Raw genomic sequence first — 19,181 nt, forward strand, 5'->3', positions numbered from 1 at the left:
TTCAAGTTAAATTTGAAAAATGTGTTTGATAATGTCAATTTGAGTTCTTCATAAGTTATTTGTATCTCTTTATTATATGGAATAAAAATAGAATATCATCTTTCAATCAATTCCAAAATATTTTATCAAGGGGACTCATTATCACCTCACCTTTTCATCACGTGAATGAAGAAACACATTTTTTGTCATCACTGGTGTTGTTAGTAGGGTTTTATGAAACTTAAAAACTTATATTCATCTTTAGTAACATACCACACTTCTCCTTCATTCAATATGTTGATGATGTCCTTCTGTTCATAAAAGCCAATAAATCTCAACTCATAATTATCATTAACATTTTTTTATTGATTTAGTTGTGTTTTATGTCCAAAGAGCAAACTTGCCAAGTTTCAAGCTTTCTTCTTCTCCGGTATTCGTTGGTTGAAAACCAACCAACTTACTATTATCACAACCTATTTGAACAAATATTTTGGATTTCTTATCCTCAAATGCAAAGTTAAATGGAGTGATATAAATTTAAGGGTTAATACCATTTTACCCCCTGCCATATAGGTCTTTTCTGATTTTGCCCCTTGTAAAAATTTTTTTTTGAAAAACAACCTTGTAATTTCAAAATACTAACATTTTAGTCCCTAAAGTCAAAATCCGCAGGAAAATCCAAAAGAAAATCCGTAGGAAACCTGCAGATTTTCCTGCGGATTTTGACTTTAGGGGCTAAAAAGTTAGTATTTTGAAATGACAAGGTTGTTTTTCAAAAAAAAAAATTACAGGGGGCAAAACCAGAAGAGACCTATATGGCAGGGGGTAAAATGGTATTAACCCTAAATTTAATCATTGAGAATATGAAAACCTGCATGATTTATTGGAAAAATTAGCTTCTAAACAAGTCAGGAAGCTGTATGTTTTCATTTATTATTACATGCAAATATATGCATTCCACACATCGTTTGTGATACCTTAGACCGATTGATTTAAAACTTCATCTGAAGGGTATTGACAACACAAACATTACCTAGGTTGCTTAGCAAAAAATCTCTCGGCCAAAGAACACAGGATTCTGAGTGGAAACCAATCAGTCAAAGATGGCTACATTTCTCTTTATCAAAAAACTCGTCTAAGATATGCTTCAAGAAATTGAAAAAATTTGGGTGAGTGTCTTCTCTAAAAGATATTGCCTCACGCTCTACAACTACGGGTTCTACCCCCCCCCCCCCCCCCCAAAATCCATTATCAAAGAGAAGAATGTGCTCAAGGATGTGTTTGATTGGATGTCTACATCCAATTCGTCCTCTTTATGGTTCAACCAATAGACTTGTGTTGACCTTTTTGATATTATTGTCCTGTTTATTCATATATATGATCCTGATCTCAATATGAAATATTTATACTTAACAGTTCCTCCCCACATCAATTACCTGTCCAATGAGCTTATAGAACGTACTATTGTTGAAACCACTTAAACAACAAAATTAAGTTCCAATGCGAATAATAAACGTGTCTTCATTCGATCATATCACATAAGTGGAACTAGGGTGGCAAAAGTGGATCTGCCCTGTTGGTCATGCTCGTTTTTCCCACACTTTTTCGAGAGGCGGACCAAGGTTTTAGGTCCACGCTTTCTAATATATGTGTTCGCCCCCGTTTTTTGCTAGCTTTTATGGGCGCGGGCATTAACATATGTTTTTGTAAATTTTAGGTTAAAAGGTGCAATGTCCGTAGATCCACCCCACCCTCATTTTTTTATGGGGCGAACTAAGGTTTTAAGCATGTACCTTACACAATGCCCGCTACAAATAAGTGGAACCTACACTACAAATAATAGATACTTATGGCTTTTCCATATCACAACCTCACAATCGCGGTATTGTATTTGGAAACTTTGCCTCATAAAAAATATTAAGTGTGTGTTTTGGGTCGCTTGTTACAACTCGATGCATACTCTTTCTTTGATTCACTATTGTAACATGGTCACCACGCCTTTGAGCGCTCAATGTGTCATGGATAATTATTTCTTCCTCTATTGTGTTTGAGATTACACCAACTCTGCGAATCTTGGATTTATAATTAAAAATATTTTCAGTATTCAAGAAAAAAATGTTTGGCTTAAAAATGGATGTTCTGGCCACCATAATAACCTTTTTTTCTGCGGAGATTTGATGGACTTAGAGAAGTGGAAATTCAACCAACTTCCCACATGAACCTGTTCTCATATACTGCCTTTCTCAGTCTGCTATCTCTTTGACAAACTACTTCTTCACTTGCTTTAGTTACTCTTAAACTAGACTTATTGAAGAACATTTCATTAAATTGAACTCCTTCAGTTTCTCCTTCGATGTCACCAATGTTGATGAAAGTTACATTAGAACCCCTACTGACATTGGTTTTGACAAACTTATTCCCAACTCTTTCGGTGCTTGACAATGTGACCTCTCTGACTTTACACTCTCTTTTCAAATGTTCTATAGGCGAAGCTTTGTTCCATCCATCACGATCTCTCGCCAGCCAACAACATGGGTTTAAGTGACACAATTTTCTATACAGACTCATCACACAATATTATCACCCTCGAGACCCTCACTAATAAGTACCATAAATATGTCGTGTGTTGATTCATGACATAAAATACATGTTGCACGATAATTGATTATTCATAGTTATTCACACACTTCGAAAATATAGTCTATATACCGATTTCATAGTTATGTTTGGTGCCTCCTCCTCTAACATTGGTCGTTTGCTTTCCATTTCATCCATCGGTATTTTCTTTTTCAACCAAACAAATTGCAAATAAAATAGTACTAGTAGTAACTAAGTTGTTTCCATTTATTTTTATCAAATGATAAAAATCATTTATATTTTTTTTAGAGAAACTAAATTGAGTATTTAATTAAGTGTTTATGAGTTATCTTTAATCTTTAATATATTAAAACAGAAAACATATTTAGACGCCAACTTTAGACCAAAATCCCGCCTAAACACGTGCATCGCACGAGGTAAAGTACTAGTTAATAAAATTAATTCCCAATTCTCTTTTGTAACAATAAAATAAAAACCTAAATCAAACATGATTCCTATTTCTAAATTTCTAAAATTCTAAAATAACAAGACACAAACCATAAACAAAAGACATAGAAGATTGAACAACTGAATCAGATTGAAACAGAAACAAAGCAAGGAATCAAACATAATCCTAAATTCAATGTAATGTCGTAAATGCTAATGTAGCAACCAACAAAGAAACCGATCCTGTCACTGTCTCTCTTTCTGACTGTGTGTCCATTCCGGCCAACATGGCCGCCACCGCCACCACCACCACCACCACCGCCACCTTCTCCTTCTTCCTCCTCTTCATCGCCCTTTTCAAAACCCTAACCCTAAATCCCTCTTTTCCTCCACCACCACCACCACCTCCAAATTACATCATCGGATTCACCCAATACAAAACCGCCGATCACCACCGTGCTTACCTCGAATCCAACCTCCGATCAAAAGGGTGGCAATGGATCGTGCGGAATAATCCTGCAGCTAAGTTCCCCACCGATTTTGGCCTCGTTTCGGTTCATGAATTGGGGCTTATTGACGAAATTAAGAAATTAGGGTTGGTGAAGTATGTGAGTTTGGATGTGAGCTATAAGAGGGGTTTGTTGAAGCATGGGAGTGATAAAGCTGGTTCCTTTGTTAATGGGAATAAGCGCCCTGGGAAGATCTTCACAAAGATGTCGTTTTGTGATGCAGATGAACATGTAGAAGATTCTATCCATCGCAATGGTTCACTCAAGTGGGGTAGAGATTTGTTGAGCCAGGTCTTTTTTTGTTTTGAGTTTTGTTATTGCTATCTTAGGGAAGCTAAAAAGATTCCAACTTTTTTTGTCAAAATTTTGATTTTGACTTTGATGAATTGAATTTGGTATATATGAAAGCTATGCAATGTTTATGGTGGTAACTAGTAATTGGACTGTCTGAATTTTATTGATTGTTTAAAATGTGCATGGTCTGAGGTGTTTCATTGTAACAGAGATCGCAAGTTACTTCCATGTTTGGGGCGGAAGAACTGTGGACTAGAGGCCACACTGGTGCAAAGGTCAAGATGGCCATATTTGATACTGGCATTCGAGCTGATCACCCTCACTTCCGTAACATCAAGGTAATGCTTGTTTGGTTGATATGATGCTGGGAGTAGTAGTTGATTGATTGTTGATGAATTGAGTGTTGAGGAACTTTGTAGGAGCGTACAAATTGGACCAATGAGGATACATTGAATGACAATCTTGGACATGGGACTTTTGTTGCTGGTGTTGTTGCCGGTATGGATTCCGAGTGCCTTGGTTTTGCACCAGATACAGAGATTTATGCATTTCGTGTGTTTACTGATGCACAGGTAATGCCTGTTGGGTATTATTATTGAAGTATTTCTTTCGAAGGGGGAAATGTGTTGAATTGAACCCTTTCTAATTCCATGGAAACGGCATTAGAGTAATCATTTGCAAGCCCTAATAGGAAAATTTAGATGCATTTTGACCAGATTATAAATGTTAATTAAGTTGCATTTTTTTCCTTCAATTTCTACTGCTTCCGATATTTGTATTCTGCAATACTTGGCAAGATTTTGAGAAGATTTCATTCAGCCTATTGCAGGTGTCATATACCTCTTGGTTCCTTGATGCCTTTAACTATGCAATTGCAACCGATATGGATGTGCTCAATTTAAGTATAGGTGGACCTGATTACTTGGATCACCCATTTGTGGAAAAGGTAAACTTCTTGTGCCTATTTGTTCTAGCTCAGGAATTTGATAGTATCGAGTATTGTAACTTATTTATCTTGAGGTAGAAAACTTCAAAAGGTTATCACTTACAGTATTAAAGATTAAAGACAACAGTTATATTATTTTCTGGAGAATGTATTTCATCTACTTTAGCCATTATATTGCAAAAGCCTTTATATGTTTTTGTTACATGTATGATAATTATTTCCTCCACCAACTATAGAAGTGTGTTTTTATAGTTTTACGACTCAAATTTGTTAACCAGATATGGGAGATAACAGCCAATAACATAATCATGGTTTCTGCAATTGGAAACGATGGACCACTTTATGGAACTTTGAATAATCCAGCAGATCAAAGTGATGTGATTGGTGTTGGTGGTATTGACTATAGTGACCATATAGCCTCCTTTTCCTCACGTGGCATGAGTACATGGGAACTTCCTCACGGGTACCATTTATTTGTCGTCTGTTAGTTTATGATTCCTCTAATATATTTGCGAAATTTGTTTCTTACTCGCTGGTAAATATTTACCCTTGCAGTTATGGCCGTGTGAAACCAGACGTTGTAGCATATGGACGCGACATAATGGGATCAAAGATTAGTTCGGGCTGTAAAAGTTTATCAGGAACCAGTGTTGCAAGTCCTGTAGTTGCTGGTGTTGTATGTTTGCTTGTCAGTGTCATTCCTGAACCTGATCGCAAAAATATCTTAAACCCAGCAAGCATGAAACAAGCATTGGTCGAGGGTGCTGCGAAGCTTGCTGGGCCTAACATGTACGAACAGGGCGCTGGCAGAGTTGATCTGTAGGTTTTTGTATTTAGCGCTCCAATTTGTTTTGTTTTTACTTTTAAACATATCATATTAATATGACAATATCTATTATTATTGAAAATTTTCTTAATCAAATTAGATTCTTAAACCAATCTGCAAGGTTCTTGTACATTTGGAAAATTTTCAAAATTGTCTCTATTTAACCATTCTCTAATCATCATGTTTTCTTGTTTGGTAATGCAATTTTCAGGTTAGAATCATATGAGATTCTTAAGAGCTACAAACCTAGAGCAAGCATTTTTCCCAGTGTTCTTGATTACACGGATTGTCCTTATGCATGGCCCTTTTGTCGTCAGCCACTCTATGCAGGTGCCATGCCTGTCATCTTCAATGCCAGCATTTTAAATGGAATGGGGGTTATTGGCTACGTCGAAAGTCCACCAATATGGCATCCTTTTAAAGAAGTAGGGAATCTTTTAAGCCTTCATTTTACATATTCTGAAGTCATCTGGCCTTGGACTGGTTATTTGGCTATTCATATGCAAATCAAGGAAGAAGGTGCACAATTTTCTGGTAACATTGAAGGTAATGTGACTCTTAGGGTTTCCAGCCCGCCAGCTCAAGGCGAGAAGCACCCTCGAATAAGCACTTGTGTACTTCAATTGAAGTTAAAAGTGGTGCCAACACCGCCACGAGCAAAACGAATTTTGTGGGATCAGTTTCACAATATCAAATACCCCCCAGGTTATATTCCCAGAGATTCTTTGGATGTTCGTAATGACATTCTTGACTGGCATGGGGATCATCTACATACAAATTTTCATATAATGTACAACATGTTACGAGATGCTGGTTACTATATTGAAACACTCGGTTCTCCTCTTACGTGCTTTGATGCTCGACAATATGGAACACTTCTCTTGGTGGATCTTGAAGAAGAGTACTTTGCAGAGGAGATTGAAAAGTTGAGAGACGATGTTATAAATACTGGATTGGGATTAGCTGTCTTTGCTGAGTGGTACAATGTAGATACCATGGTAAAGATGAGATTCTTTGATGATAATACCCGGAGTTGGTGGACCCCTGTCACTGGAGGTGCTAATAATCCTGCACTTAATGATCTTTTAGCTCCATTTGGAATTGCCTTTGGAGATAAGATTCTGAGCGGTGATTTTTCACTTTTCGGTGAGGAGAATCGATACGCATCTGGAACAGACATAGTAAGGTTTCCAAGGGGTGGTTATGTACATAGCTTCCCTTTCTCGGATAGTTCAGAAAGTGGAGCCACTCAGAATGTGTTGCTTACTTCTAGCACCACCAAGGTGTGAGACGACATCTTCTATTTCTTCACTATGGTTAATTATGTTCAGTGGATGGTTAATTATGTTCAGTGGATGGTTAATTATGTTCAGGGGATGGTTAATGAATTGTGAAACCTTATTATACTCATGAAACATCCACTGAAGGTAACTAATCACATATTTGAACGGCGTTAACTATCCAAATTGTTGTTAAATATGTGTCAAAATACCTTCTTTTTTTGTTTTTAAAGTTTTGGCCTCTCTTGGTGAAACAGGCGGATTCTCCGATTCTTGGTCTTACGGTGATGGGGGAAGGTCGCATTGGCGTGTATGGTGACTCCAACTGTTTAGATAGTAGCCATATGGTGACCAACTGTTTTACGCTTCTGAGGAAAATGTTAGATTTTACCAGCGAGAATGTTAGAGATCCAGTGCTTTTCTCTAGTTCAAACAAACAAGACGCTCCCTTGTATGAAGACGACAATCAGTTACCATCTCGCAGAACCGATGTAAATTTTTCATCATATTCAGCTGTTGTGGGGAAGGAATTGTTCTGCAGGACCGACTCAAGGTTCGAAATATGGGGAACCAAGGGCTACAGTTTGCAAGTCCGAGGAAGAAACAGAAGACTGCCTGGTTATCCTGTCATTGATCTGGGTAATGGTTTCAATTCAACCTTTGATACTTCTTACCTTACGCGAAAGGTAAATTTGAGAAGTAAGGATGACTCTCTTGGGAATAGATATTTGGGCCTATTCTATGGAGATGAGGTAAGAAACTGAAACCGTTGTTGAGCTGGTTTTCTAGAAATTTCAGATGCTGCATATTGCTGATTTACCGAACTCTTATCTTTCTTGCAGCCTGATGCACCTATGCTAGTTGGTACTCACTGGCTTATTCCTGCTGTTGTTGCAGTAACTGGTTAGTGACCACTTAACTTTGCCATCCAATTTTTTCGACTAGTATATTTATTGTTAAGATTCCTACCGAGAGATGGCCTGAAAAACGAGGCTATCAGTTAGACTCATTCAAATTTTAAGATGTATATCTATGCTATCACTTTGTTTCATCATTTCTTTCTATTCTGATAGGTATTATAGCATTGAGTTTTTGGCGCATTCGGCAAAAGAGACGTCGAAGAAGGAAAGGATCATCAAGCACTGGTAGATTGACCAATTTATAGTCCAAATCAACATTAATGTAATTATAGATCCTTGCCTCCAAAGAAATCCCCCTGTAGCATTAGCATAGTTACAAATTTGTTGTTTCATCAGCATCACTGTAGGAAGATAGCCAAATAAGTTGCTTTTTTTTTAACCTTACCTATAGAGATGTAACATTTTTGCTGTCATGGATGCTTTTGAAAGGCACAAATTTTCTGATGATGAAATAATGTATTCTCAAAATGGTCATGTTAATTGGTAAATCAAGGTTTGTAAGTGCTAATGAAGTAGTTTATTTGCAGTTAAGAAAATGATGGCAGTAACTGAATTCAGGCAATATAGTTTAGAATAAGTTTGCAAATGAAAATTTAAGTGTGGGATCTGTTAGACTCAACCTCATTTGGTTTGTGTTTGATTTTGTTTTGCTTATGTTCCTCAAGACACTCAAAATGTCTGTTAGGCCAGTGTAACCATTTTGACCACAGCTAGTTGCCATTTCTTTTGGAATTGGTATTAGGTCCAATGACAAGAATAATTCAAGGGGCCATTCCACCGTTCATTATTGGGTGAGGGTGACCAAATTAAAGTCATAACAAAATGGGTGACCAAATTAAAGTTAGAACAAAATTTTAGGGGTTGCTCTTCCTACTCTTTAGTGGTGAATAGCTACCATATAAAAATCTAAAATTGTCTTTTATTAATTTGGAAGTATACTTTTGAATGTATCCTATATATAACCTATTTTTTTTCGTGAGTCATGTATTCATTTTATTATAAAATAGTTCGGAGATACATCTTTGTAAAATTTACGGAAGGTATACTTTCGTAAACACTCTTAAGTAATAAAATTTGATATTTAAAAAAAAAAAATACGGTGGTGTAAATAAACAGTGATACTGATGTAATAAATTTGTAACTAATTAAACCATATAATGAAGTAATATGATTAAAATGCTATATATTAGAATCAATCTAGAATCCATGTACAAACCATGACATTATCCATAATAAATATCATATGTTAGAATCAATCTAGAATCCATAATACTTTTAAAATGACAAAGTACGGACCATTACATTATCCATGATAAATATCATATGTTAGAATCAATCTAGAATCCATAATACCATCAAAATGACAAAGTACAAACCATAACATTATCCATAATAAATGTCATATGTTAGAATCCATAATACTATCAAAATGACAAATTACAAACCATAATATCATTCTTAATACAAATATTATTGAGTATATCTAGCCCCCTATTCCTTCTCTGTCTCATGTACTGCAAAGTCGTTTGTGCCTCGAATAGAATGAAATCTACTGTGGCCCTTCCAAAAGTGCCTTTTGAAAACTCTCTCTCTCTCTCTCTCTCTCTCTCTCTCTCTCTCTCACACACACACACACACACACAATATCCATAATACGACGACATGCAAGTAAAAAATCAATGACATGATCTATCCTAGCATGTCCCTTCTATAATATCTCCTGATGAGTTGACCTAGGTAGATCTCTACGAGCTTTTGGTGTCATGTAAATATGTGTCACTCTAAAATAGTATTGGGTGTAGCCAAATGAACTACTCAATTGGTGGGGATTGTCATACTTCGCGTTTCAGCTAGTACAAGATGATTATAGAAATCATCATGCATCGCATCTACATCTTTGCAGACAATATTTGGAGGAGCAAACATAGATGAATCTCTCTGAACAACCTGTAGATACCCGAACCGGCGCATGATCGCTCAAGCAGATCTGAATACTTCAGGCCTGACCCAATGTTGCGTTAGTAGTAAAAGTAAGTTTTACAATTATCGTATCCACAAAGACCAGTGATTTTAAATACAAGGTAACATATATTTATTATCTTAAGTAAGAAAATAGTTGTGTTTGTTGTGACGCGAAAATGTAAATAATGGAATAAATAACATAAAATAAAGTTGGAGATGTTAGTGTTAAATGTGACAATGCTTGTTAGGAGTGGATTTCATCATTACTTATCTATCATGCACATCCATTTGACTCACACATGCCTAGCAGCATGGTTTGCATATAATGACAGTAGTGAAGTGTCATAAGAGCCTCCTCCAAATCCCTCATGAACGACAACATTGGCATCAAGTGCATCAACATGGACTTGTGGGGCTTCCGAGGAAACAACATGTGGCAAACGGGAGATGAAGTCATGTGGCAGTAATGAAGTGTCATAAGGGCGTCCTCCAAATTTCTCAAGAATGAAGTCATGTGGCAGTAATACATGTAATTTGTCTTTGTTGAACCATATTTGTTAATTGCTTACTCGAAGCACCTTCAGCAATGCAAAATAGTAAATGAGAGAGAAAATCGCATTGTTTTACGGTATGTTTGGATTGGCAGTGAGCGAAATTGATTCTAGCAGAATTGAGTTTGGTAGAATTGATTTTAACAGAATTGAGTTTGGGAGAATTGATTTATGTTTAGATAGATTTACGTAAAAGTGAGTTGAACAATAAATTTTAGTATAAAAATCATCCACAATCAATTCTAAAGGTAGAAGCTACAAATTCTAACTTCAAGTAGAATTAATTATGGAAGCAGAATCAATTCTACTTTTGATAAAACAAACACCTCAAAATCACCCAGAATCAATTCTACACCTCTAAAATTAATTTTAAGTCTAAAGCGTGAGGGGTGTACTAAGATTCCATGATTGGATGGGATATGACCTGAAAATGAGTTTTAAGTGGGCAAAAACTCTTATCTTACAAGTTAATTTTGTAGGGTTGCGGTCGACCATATGTAGCACCGACATTTTAGATTGAAGACATGTTCTTTGTCCAACAGGTGTCATGTTTGATACCCACATGACACCGACACACGTGGTTATGTTAAATTATTCTATTTTTTCAAATTATTTTCTTGTGTCCATGTCATTGTTAATATCAGGTTGTTTGGTGTTCATGTTTGTGTCAATGGTTCATAGTTATTAGTTAGACTCATTCAAATTTTAAGATGTATATCTATGCTATCACTTTGTTTCATTATTTCTTTCTATTCTGACAGGTATTATAGCATTGAGTTTTTGGCGCATTCGGCAAAAGAGACGTCGAAGAAGGAAAGGATCATCAAGCACCGGTAGATTGACCAATTTATAGTCCAGTATCAACATTAATGTAATTATAGATCCTTACCTCCAAAGAAATCCTCCTGTAGCATTAGCATAGTTACAAATTTGTTGTTTCACCAGCATCACTGTAGGAAGATAGCCAAATAAGTTGTTTTTTTTTTTTACCTTATCTATAGAGATGTAACATTTTTGCTGTCATGGATGCTTTTGAAAGGCACAAATTTTCTGATGATGAAATAATGTATTCTCAAATGTTCATGTTAATTGGTAAATCAAGGTTTGTAAGTGCTAATGAAGTAGTTTATTTGCAGTTAAGAAAATGATGGCAGTAACTGTGAATTCAGGCAATATAGTTTAGAATAAGTTTACAAATGAAAGTTTAAGTGTGGGATCTGTAAGACTCAACCTCATTTGGTTTTTGTGTTTGATTTTGTTTTGCTTATGTTCCTCAAGACACTCATAATGTCTGTTAGGCCAGTGTACCCATTTTGACCCCCGCTAGTTGCCATTTCTTTTGGAATTGGTATTAGGTCCAATGACAAGAATAATTCAAGGGGCCATTCCACCGTTCATTATTGGGTGAGGGTGACCAAATTAAAGTCATAACAAAATGGGTGACCAAATTAAAGTTAGAACAAAATTTTAGGGGTTGCTCTTCCTACTCTTTAGTGGTGAATAGCTACCATATAAAAATCTAAAATTGTCTTTTATTAATTTGGAAGTATACTTTTGAATGTATCCTACATATAACCTATTTTTTTTCGTGAGTCATGTATTCATTTTATTATAAAATAATTCGGAGATACATCTTTGTAAAATTTACGGAAGGTATACTTTCGTAAACACTCTTAAGTAATAAAATTTGATATTTAAAAAAAAAATACGGTGGTGTAAATAAACAGTGATACTGATGTAATAAATTTGTAACTAATTAAACCATATAATGAAGTAATATGATTAAAATGCTATATATTAGAATCAATCTAGAATCCATGTACAAACCATGACATTATCCATAATAAATATCATATGTTAGAATCAATCTAGAATCCATAATACTTTTAAAATGACAAAGTACGGACCATTACATTATCCATGATAAATATCATATGTTAGAATCAATCTAGAATCCATAATACCATCAAAATGACAAAGTACAAACCATAACATTATCCATAATAAATGTCATATGTTAGAATCCATAATACTATCAAAATGACAAATTACAAACCATAATATTATTCTTAATACAAATATTATTGAGTATATCTAGCCCCCTATTCCTTCTCTGTCTCATGTACTGCAAAGTCGTTTGTGCCTCGAATAGAATGAAATCTACTATGGCCCTTCCAAAAGTGCCTTTTGAAAACTCACTCTCTCTCTCTCTCTCTCTCTCTCTCTCTCTCTCTCTCTCTCTCTCTCTCTCTCTCACACACACACACACACACACACACACACACACACAATATCCATAATACGACGACATGCAAGTAAAAAATCAATGACATGATCTATCCTAGCATGTCCCTTCTATAATATCTCCTGATGAGTTGACCTAGGTAGATCTCTACGAGCTTTTGGTGTCATGTAAATATGTGTCACTCTAAAATAGTATTGGGTGTAGCCAAATGAACTACTCAATTGGTGGGGAGTTGTCATACTTCGCGTTTCAGCTAGTACAAGATGATTATAGAAATCATCATACATCGCATCTACATCTTTGCAGACAATATTTGGAGGAGCAGACATAGATGAATCTCTCTGAACAACCTGTAGATACCCGAATCGGCGCATGATCGCTCAACCAGATCTGAATACTTCAGGCCTGACCCAATGTTGCGTTAGTAGTAAAAGTAAGTTTTACAATTATCGTATCCACAAAGACCAGTGATTTTAAATACAAGGTAACATATATTTATTATCTTAAGTAAGAAAATAGCTGTGTTTGTTGTGACGCGAAAATGTAAATAATGGAATAAATAACATAAAATAAAGTTGGAGATGTTAGTGTTAATTGTGACAATGCTTGTTAGGAGTGGATTTCATCATTACTTATCTATCATGCACATCCATTTGACTCAGACATGCCTGGCAGCATGGTTTGCATATAATGACAGTAGTGAAGTGTCATAAGAGCCTCCTCCAAATCCCTCATGAACGACAACATTGGCATCAAGTGCATCAACATGGACTTGTGAGGCTTCCGAGGAAACAACATGTGGCAAACGGGAGATGAAGTCATGTGGCAGTAATGAAGTGTCATAAGGGCGTCCTCCAAATTTCTCAAGAATGAAGTCATGTGGCAGTAATACGTGTAATTTGTCTTTGTTGAACCATATTTGTTAATTGCTTACTCGAAGCACCTTCAGCAATGCAAAATAGTAAATGAGAGAGAAAATCTCATTGTTTTACGGTATGTTTGGATTGACGGTGAGCGAAATTGATTCTAGCAGAATTGAGTTTGGTAGAATTGATTTTAACAGAATTGAGTTTGGGAGAATTGATTTATGTTTAGATAGATTTACGTAAAAGTGAGTTGAACAATAAATTTTAGTCTAAAAATCACCCATAATCAATTCTAAAGGTAGAAGCTACAAATTCTAACTTCAAGTAGAATTAATTATGGAAGCAGAATCAATTCTACTTTTGATAAAACAAACACCTCAAAATCACCCAGAATCAATTCTACACCTGTAAAATTAATTTTAAGTCTTTCAAAAGTCAATCCAAACATGCTATTATTCTTCTAACAAGTGAAAAAACTTGTTGCCTAATTAAGTGATCACCCTGACTTTTAGTTTATATTCAGTGCAACATCGACCAAAAATTGATTAAGTGACGCTAAGAGTTGATCTTTCCAACTAATGTTCTCTATAAACACATTGAAAATTCTAATTACATATTTAAAGATAGCATTTTTTTTCCAAGTGGAACTCACGTTAATAATACTTAAAATATTAATTTATTTTCTTTTAAAATTTGAACTAATTTGACTTGCACTCTATTGGACAATGACCATTTCCATCTTTTGTTGTTTCACCAAATGGAATGGATGAATTAATTAGTAGCTGTCTTACTTTTAATGATTCAACGCATGTGACAAATATCCTTTGTGTAGTGTCTGTCCAAAAGCTACAGCTTTTTCATATCTGCCTGTCATTCAATATTCAATATTCTCTTTACAAGCAGCCACACATGCACATGGTATCAGTTAAAGAATCTATAAATTAAAATTACTACTATCTATTAAAAAAAATTATGTTTAAACTTATAAAAAAATTGAATGAACAAATTAACATTTTCTAACAAATTTAATCTGATATAAGTTTGAATATCTTAGTTGGTCAAAATTGGTTTCTAAGATTTATATTTTGAGTATCTAGCAAGTTGCTTTTACTTTACATGAAAAAAAAACTAATAGAAGCATATGCAAGGAACACAGTTGCATTCCAACACACTTCCAAATATAATCTTCTGAGTGCAACTACTCCCTATCTCAATTAGGTAAGAAATCAGAAATTTGTTGTGGAGATAGATTCACTCACAAACAAGTAAAGGTCTAAAGAAAAACTTAGATATCAATATATGAACAAAACCAAGCAAACCTATTTCCAACTACCATCAAATTGACACAAGAGCAACATGGAAAACAAGGTTGATAATGATGCAATACATTTCCAACCTTTAAGATAAATAATGAAAGAATCAACGGTTATTTGTTGTATACCTTGATAAATACAATGAAAATATGTGAAACATTTTTGTGAAAAAATAGTAACAATAATTGGTAAGTCAATCCAAACATGTCAGTCAAGAAAAATTCAACTGTGCCATAGATGAAAATCAAGGGATCTGGGTCGTGTCGTGTGCAGTCAGCTACATTTGGACCGTTCGAAGACCAGACTATCCAAATTCAAGCTTAATATTTTTTTTTGAATCTGAATCGTCCAATAAAAAATGAGCAATCCAGATGTGGCTGAGTGTGTATACACAATCCAAGTCGAAAATCGAGGACAGAGATTTTTTTTTATACAAGATAAAAAATAGTAGCAAACAATTGTGTCAAGGCTCATGAACTTCCACTGAATCCTTGACTGTTCTTCATCTTTCTTAATTCCATTTCTCTTGTTGTCTGGCGGCTTTGGTTTTCGCTGCTTGAGCCAGACGGGTTTAAGCCATATTCACTTGTAGCTGCACTGTACTCGCTGCTTGCGGCATACTCCTGAGTTCCTAATGCCATTTTTCTGAACTTTATCATGTCTTCTTTGTATTGTTGAGTATCATAATCTGAGCTTTCATGAGAACTGTAGACACTGCTGTGTCCAGGTCGTACTCCTTCGTTAAGATCTGCTAGTGACACGTCTCCTTCTAAGGCGCGCACAACCTACAGTTTGTTCCATTATTAGACTCAAAAAATGGAAAGTACGAACTAGGTTAGATATTATAATAGCAGCAAAACGAAATTTACCTGGCTCATCCTTGGTCGACGCTTTGCTGAGTGGCGTGTGCAAGCTGCAGCGCATGCTACCATACGAGTCATCTCACTAGGGTCAAATTCATTCTGAAGCCTTGGATCAATCAGAGAATCTAAATTATTTTCTTCTAAAGCACGCATAAGCAAAGGCCTAGCCTGTGATGACGATGAAAGATGAATATAGTTAGAAAAATTAAACAGAAAACTCTTTATTTAGCCCTCGAGAAAAGAGGAGGATGGTAACGTAAGACTTACCCATTCTACCAAACTATCATCCATGTAAGTCTGATTTTTATCAACCGGTCGACGTCCAGTTAATAGCTCAAGGAGCATGACTCCATAAGAGAAAACATCTGATTTGTCAGTAAGTTTTCCACTCGCTGCATATTCTGGAGCCAGATACCTGTAAGCAAGCAGCAGTTGATAATTCATGAGTTAAATATATCAAAAATGATATTTTGACACAAATTAAACAACCAATTTCAACAACAATTTGATTGGTTAACGCAGTTCTAAAGCACCATATGACACATTTCATGCCCTTTAATGCATTAACTCAATCCACCATAAAAAATAGCAGATTACAAAGTACATTTCATTGCAATATCCAAATTTTGAGAGGAAGGGAATAAATTTATTCATACCCAAAAGTTCCCATCACTCGAGTAGAAACATGAGTGTTGAGATCAGAAGCAATCTTTGCAAGACCAAAATCTGCAACCTGTAAACAGATATTTGACACTAAATTAAAGTAAAATCCACATTTTATATTAACCGATTCATGCGCACAACTTCTTAGAACATTTTAAATGGTGCATCACCACTGCCGCAAGGAAGAAACATAAAAGAACATACCTTTGCTTCAAACTTAAAATCGAGAAGGATATTAGCAGCTTTAATATCACGATGAATGATCTTAGGATGACCTAGACAAACAGAAAATTACAATAATCATTGAGTTTGACAAAAACTAGCTTTGCTGAAAAAATAATAGTCAAAAGTATAGAACATACAATCTTCATGAAGATAAGCAAGTCCTTTTGCAGATCCTAAAGCAATTCGCAGTCTTGTTGCCCAATCCATTGTTGGTCGTCCATTTCCTGCCGTTCAAAAAAAACCATAAGAATTAACAACACTTCTAGAACCATAAGAATAAAGAACACTTCTAGCAAAAGCATTGTGCTACACAAAAGAATGAGATAAAAACAAAATGTACCATGTAAATGGAATTCCAATGTATTGTTGGGAACAAACTCATAAACAAGTAGCCTCTGAAACCCGGTGCTGCAGTATCCAACAAGAGAAACAAGATGTTTATGATGAACACGGCTAATAATCTCAACTTCAGCTTGAAATTCGCGTTCTCCTTGTCCACTTCCAGCTTTTAGCTGCTTAACAGCAACCTCTTTACCATTAGGGAGAATACCTCTATGAACATATCCAAATCCACCTTGTCCAAGGAGGTTAGCATCAGAGAAGCCATCCGTTGCACGTGCCAACTCCTCATACGTAAACGTGCTCTTTGCAGTGCTAAATGCAAGGCCTGGAGACGGAGGTGGAAGTAGTTCACCGCCTGAATAATTTGAGCCGGTACCACCACTGCTGCTCATTAGAGGAGGAGGAGGCGGCGGAGCAACATGAGACGGCGGTCGCGATGGAATCGGAGCAGGAGGTGGTGGTGGCTTCATTGAGGCTACATGATCTGAAGGAGGGTGAGCATTATGTTGCCACTGATTTGGAGGACCACCATAAGGTTCAACTGCAGAATGGAGTGAAGAAATCAGCATCAAATGAACAATTATCACGCACTCTTTTGAATACCAATATCTTTCAACATCACCAAAAACACAAATTTCTTTAAAAAATTAGAGCAAAATTCATTATCTAAGAATGAATTAAAAGTGCATTGGTATTGTCCAATCAATAGAGTAACATAATTCACACTAAACCAATTGCAAGAAATATCTCCTATATTTTTCACAAACCCAAGAAATCCTCCACGCGCGCAACCGAGAAGATGGATCCCTCGAGATTTTATCGAGCACAATGGAGACCTCTCCTAATATAATCTGTTCTATTCGCGAGTATTGTGATTTAAACCCTAACCTCTTGCTTAAAGGATCCAAGTCCCTTCAACTAGGACCAACTCATGTTAATAAAGGCATGCACAAGAATTTTAAAAACTGGAATCTCTCATAGAGACAAAATATCATACACGTGGTGAGTGATCAGATCAAGCAAGAAAACTCACAAAAACTAAATTTTTTACCACCATTTTCAAAATCAGTGTCAAAAAAGTAAGAAAATGAAGAACCCTAGAGTTAGAAAAAGTAAAATTCTCACATTTGGGTGCCTGAGGTGGTGGTTGCTGATGCTGCTGACCATAGTATTCTTCATCGCGTCTTCTCTTTTTCTTCCTACAGCAAATGCAAAGAATACTAAACACCACAAGAATCGCCACCGCGCCCACGGCGATTCCGACGACTACACCCGTACTCAAACTTGACGACGATGAAGGTGGCGACGGCGGAGTTTTGGTGGAAGGCGGTGTAGGGCTTTGATCAGAGCCTCTCGGAGGAGGCGGGGAGCCTCGTGAAGGTGGACTCGGAGGAGTGTTTCCACCTTCAGGAGGTGACGGCGTGGTTGGCGCCGGCGGGGAAGTCGACGGTGCTGCAGGTGTGGGTTGTGGAGTTGAAGGAGTTGCTGGAGGAGGTGCTGAGGGAGTCTTCGGAGGAGGTGGTGATGAAGGAGTCGCCGGCGGAGGTGCTGATGGTGTCGCCGGAGGAGGTGATGAAGGAGTTGCCGGAGGTGGGTTGGAAGGTGGTGGTGCAGAAGGTGTAGCCGGAGGAGGTGCGGCTGGGGTCGACGGAGGAGGTGCCGTGGCGTTTCCCGACGGCGGCGAAGATGGTGCCGGAGCCGTCGACATTGCAGAAAATGTGTTTCTCGCTCAAAAAAGTTAGAGAGAGAGAGAGAGAGAGATAGTTTCTAGAGAGAGAGAGAGAGATGGTTGAAAAAAATAAGAGAAAGAAGAAAGCGTTTTAGAAGTGAAGCTTGAAATTCTGTCTTATGAAGCTGTTTCTGAGTGTTACTCTTTTTCTCTGTGTTCTGTTTTGTGTTGTGTCTGAATGAATCTTTTTTTATTTATTATTTATTTTATATTTAATTTTTTGAAGTATTTACCTAATTGGTTGAGATTAGCCAACCAGAGAGGACAATGCTGGAAAGATGGACCCACACGAATTCACCACGGTCTAATTTATAGTTAATTATTTTTTAAGATTTGGTTTTAAAATCATTTAATTGTTTTATAATATTAAATGAAATGGATTTTTTCTAGTAAAAAAGAATTTATAATTTTCTGCGGTTACCAAGTAAAAGATCATTTGTTACTAAATCAAGTTTTAATAAGGGGAATGTTATTATGACCATTTTTTTTTCATTATGATCATATTTTACTTTTAAGGAAAATAGTATGACCATAATTTTATAATAATTATGTGTTTTTATTCTCTTTTATCCAATCATTTGGTATTTTTTTGGTGTGTTTGAGATATAAATTAAAAATAAGAGCTACAGAAAACATTATAAAAA

The 19,181-nt window shown here is 36.1% G+C and overlaps 2 protein-coding genes across 3 annotated transcripts; one reads left to right on the top strand and one right to left on the bottom strand.

Moving 5' to 3' along the window:
- Positions 1–3,085: 3,085 nt before the first annotated feature.
- Positions 3,086–8,286, top strand: LOC131636684 (subtilisin-like protease SBT6.1). Of its 2 annotated transcripts, XM_058907302.1 has the most exons (10): positions 3,086–3,803; positions 4,016–4,144; positions 4,226–4,378; positions 4,636–4,752; positions 5,031–5,215; positions 5,308–5,571; positions 5,790–6,861; positions 7,116–7,610; positions 7,701–7,761; positions 7,932–8,286. In XM_058907302.1, exons 1-10 carry the CDS (start codon positions 3,291–3,293, stop codon positions 8,021–8,023), a joined length of 3,081 nt encoding a protein of 1,026 aa, XP_058763285.1. In that variant the 5' UTR covers positions 3,086–3,290; the 3' UTR covers positions 8,024–8,286. The 2 variants fall into 2 exon arrangements, with proteins under 2 accessions (XP_058763285.1, XP_058763286.1); XM_058907303.1 differs by lacking the exon at positions 3,086–3,803 and having other exon boundaries at positions 4,626–4,752.
- Positions 8,287–14,813: 6,527 nt separating this feature from the next.
- On the bottom strand, positions 14,814–18,699 carry LOC131636653 (proline-rich receptor-like protein kinase PERK1). The gene is made up of 8 exons (XM_058907261.1): positions 17,934–18,699; positions 16,807–17,349; positions 16,604–16,690; positions 16,446–16,516; positions 16,235–16,311; positions 15,846–15,993; positions 15,585–15,746; positions 14,814–15,500 (listed from the first exon to the last, which is right to left on the bottom strand). The coding sequence occupies exons 1-8, from the start codon at positions 18,514–18,516 to the stop codon at positions 15,186–15,188; spliced, it is 1,986 nt and encodes a 661-aa protein (XP_058763244.1). The 5' UTR covers positions 18,517–18,699; the 3' UTR covers positions 14,814–15,185.
- Positions 18,700–19,181: the final 482 nt, after the last annotated feature.

This window comes from Vicia villosa, unplaced genomic scaffold (assembly GCF_029867415.1).
Source record: "Vicia villosa cultivar HV-30 ecotype Madison, WI unplaced genomic scaffold, Vvil1.0 ctg.001801F_1_1, whole genome shotgun sequence".
NCBI lineage: Eukaryota > Viridiplantae > Streptophyta > Magnoliopsida > Fabales > Fabaceae > Vicia > Vicia villosa.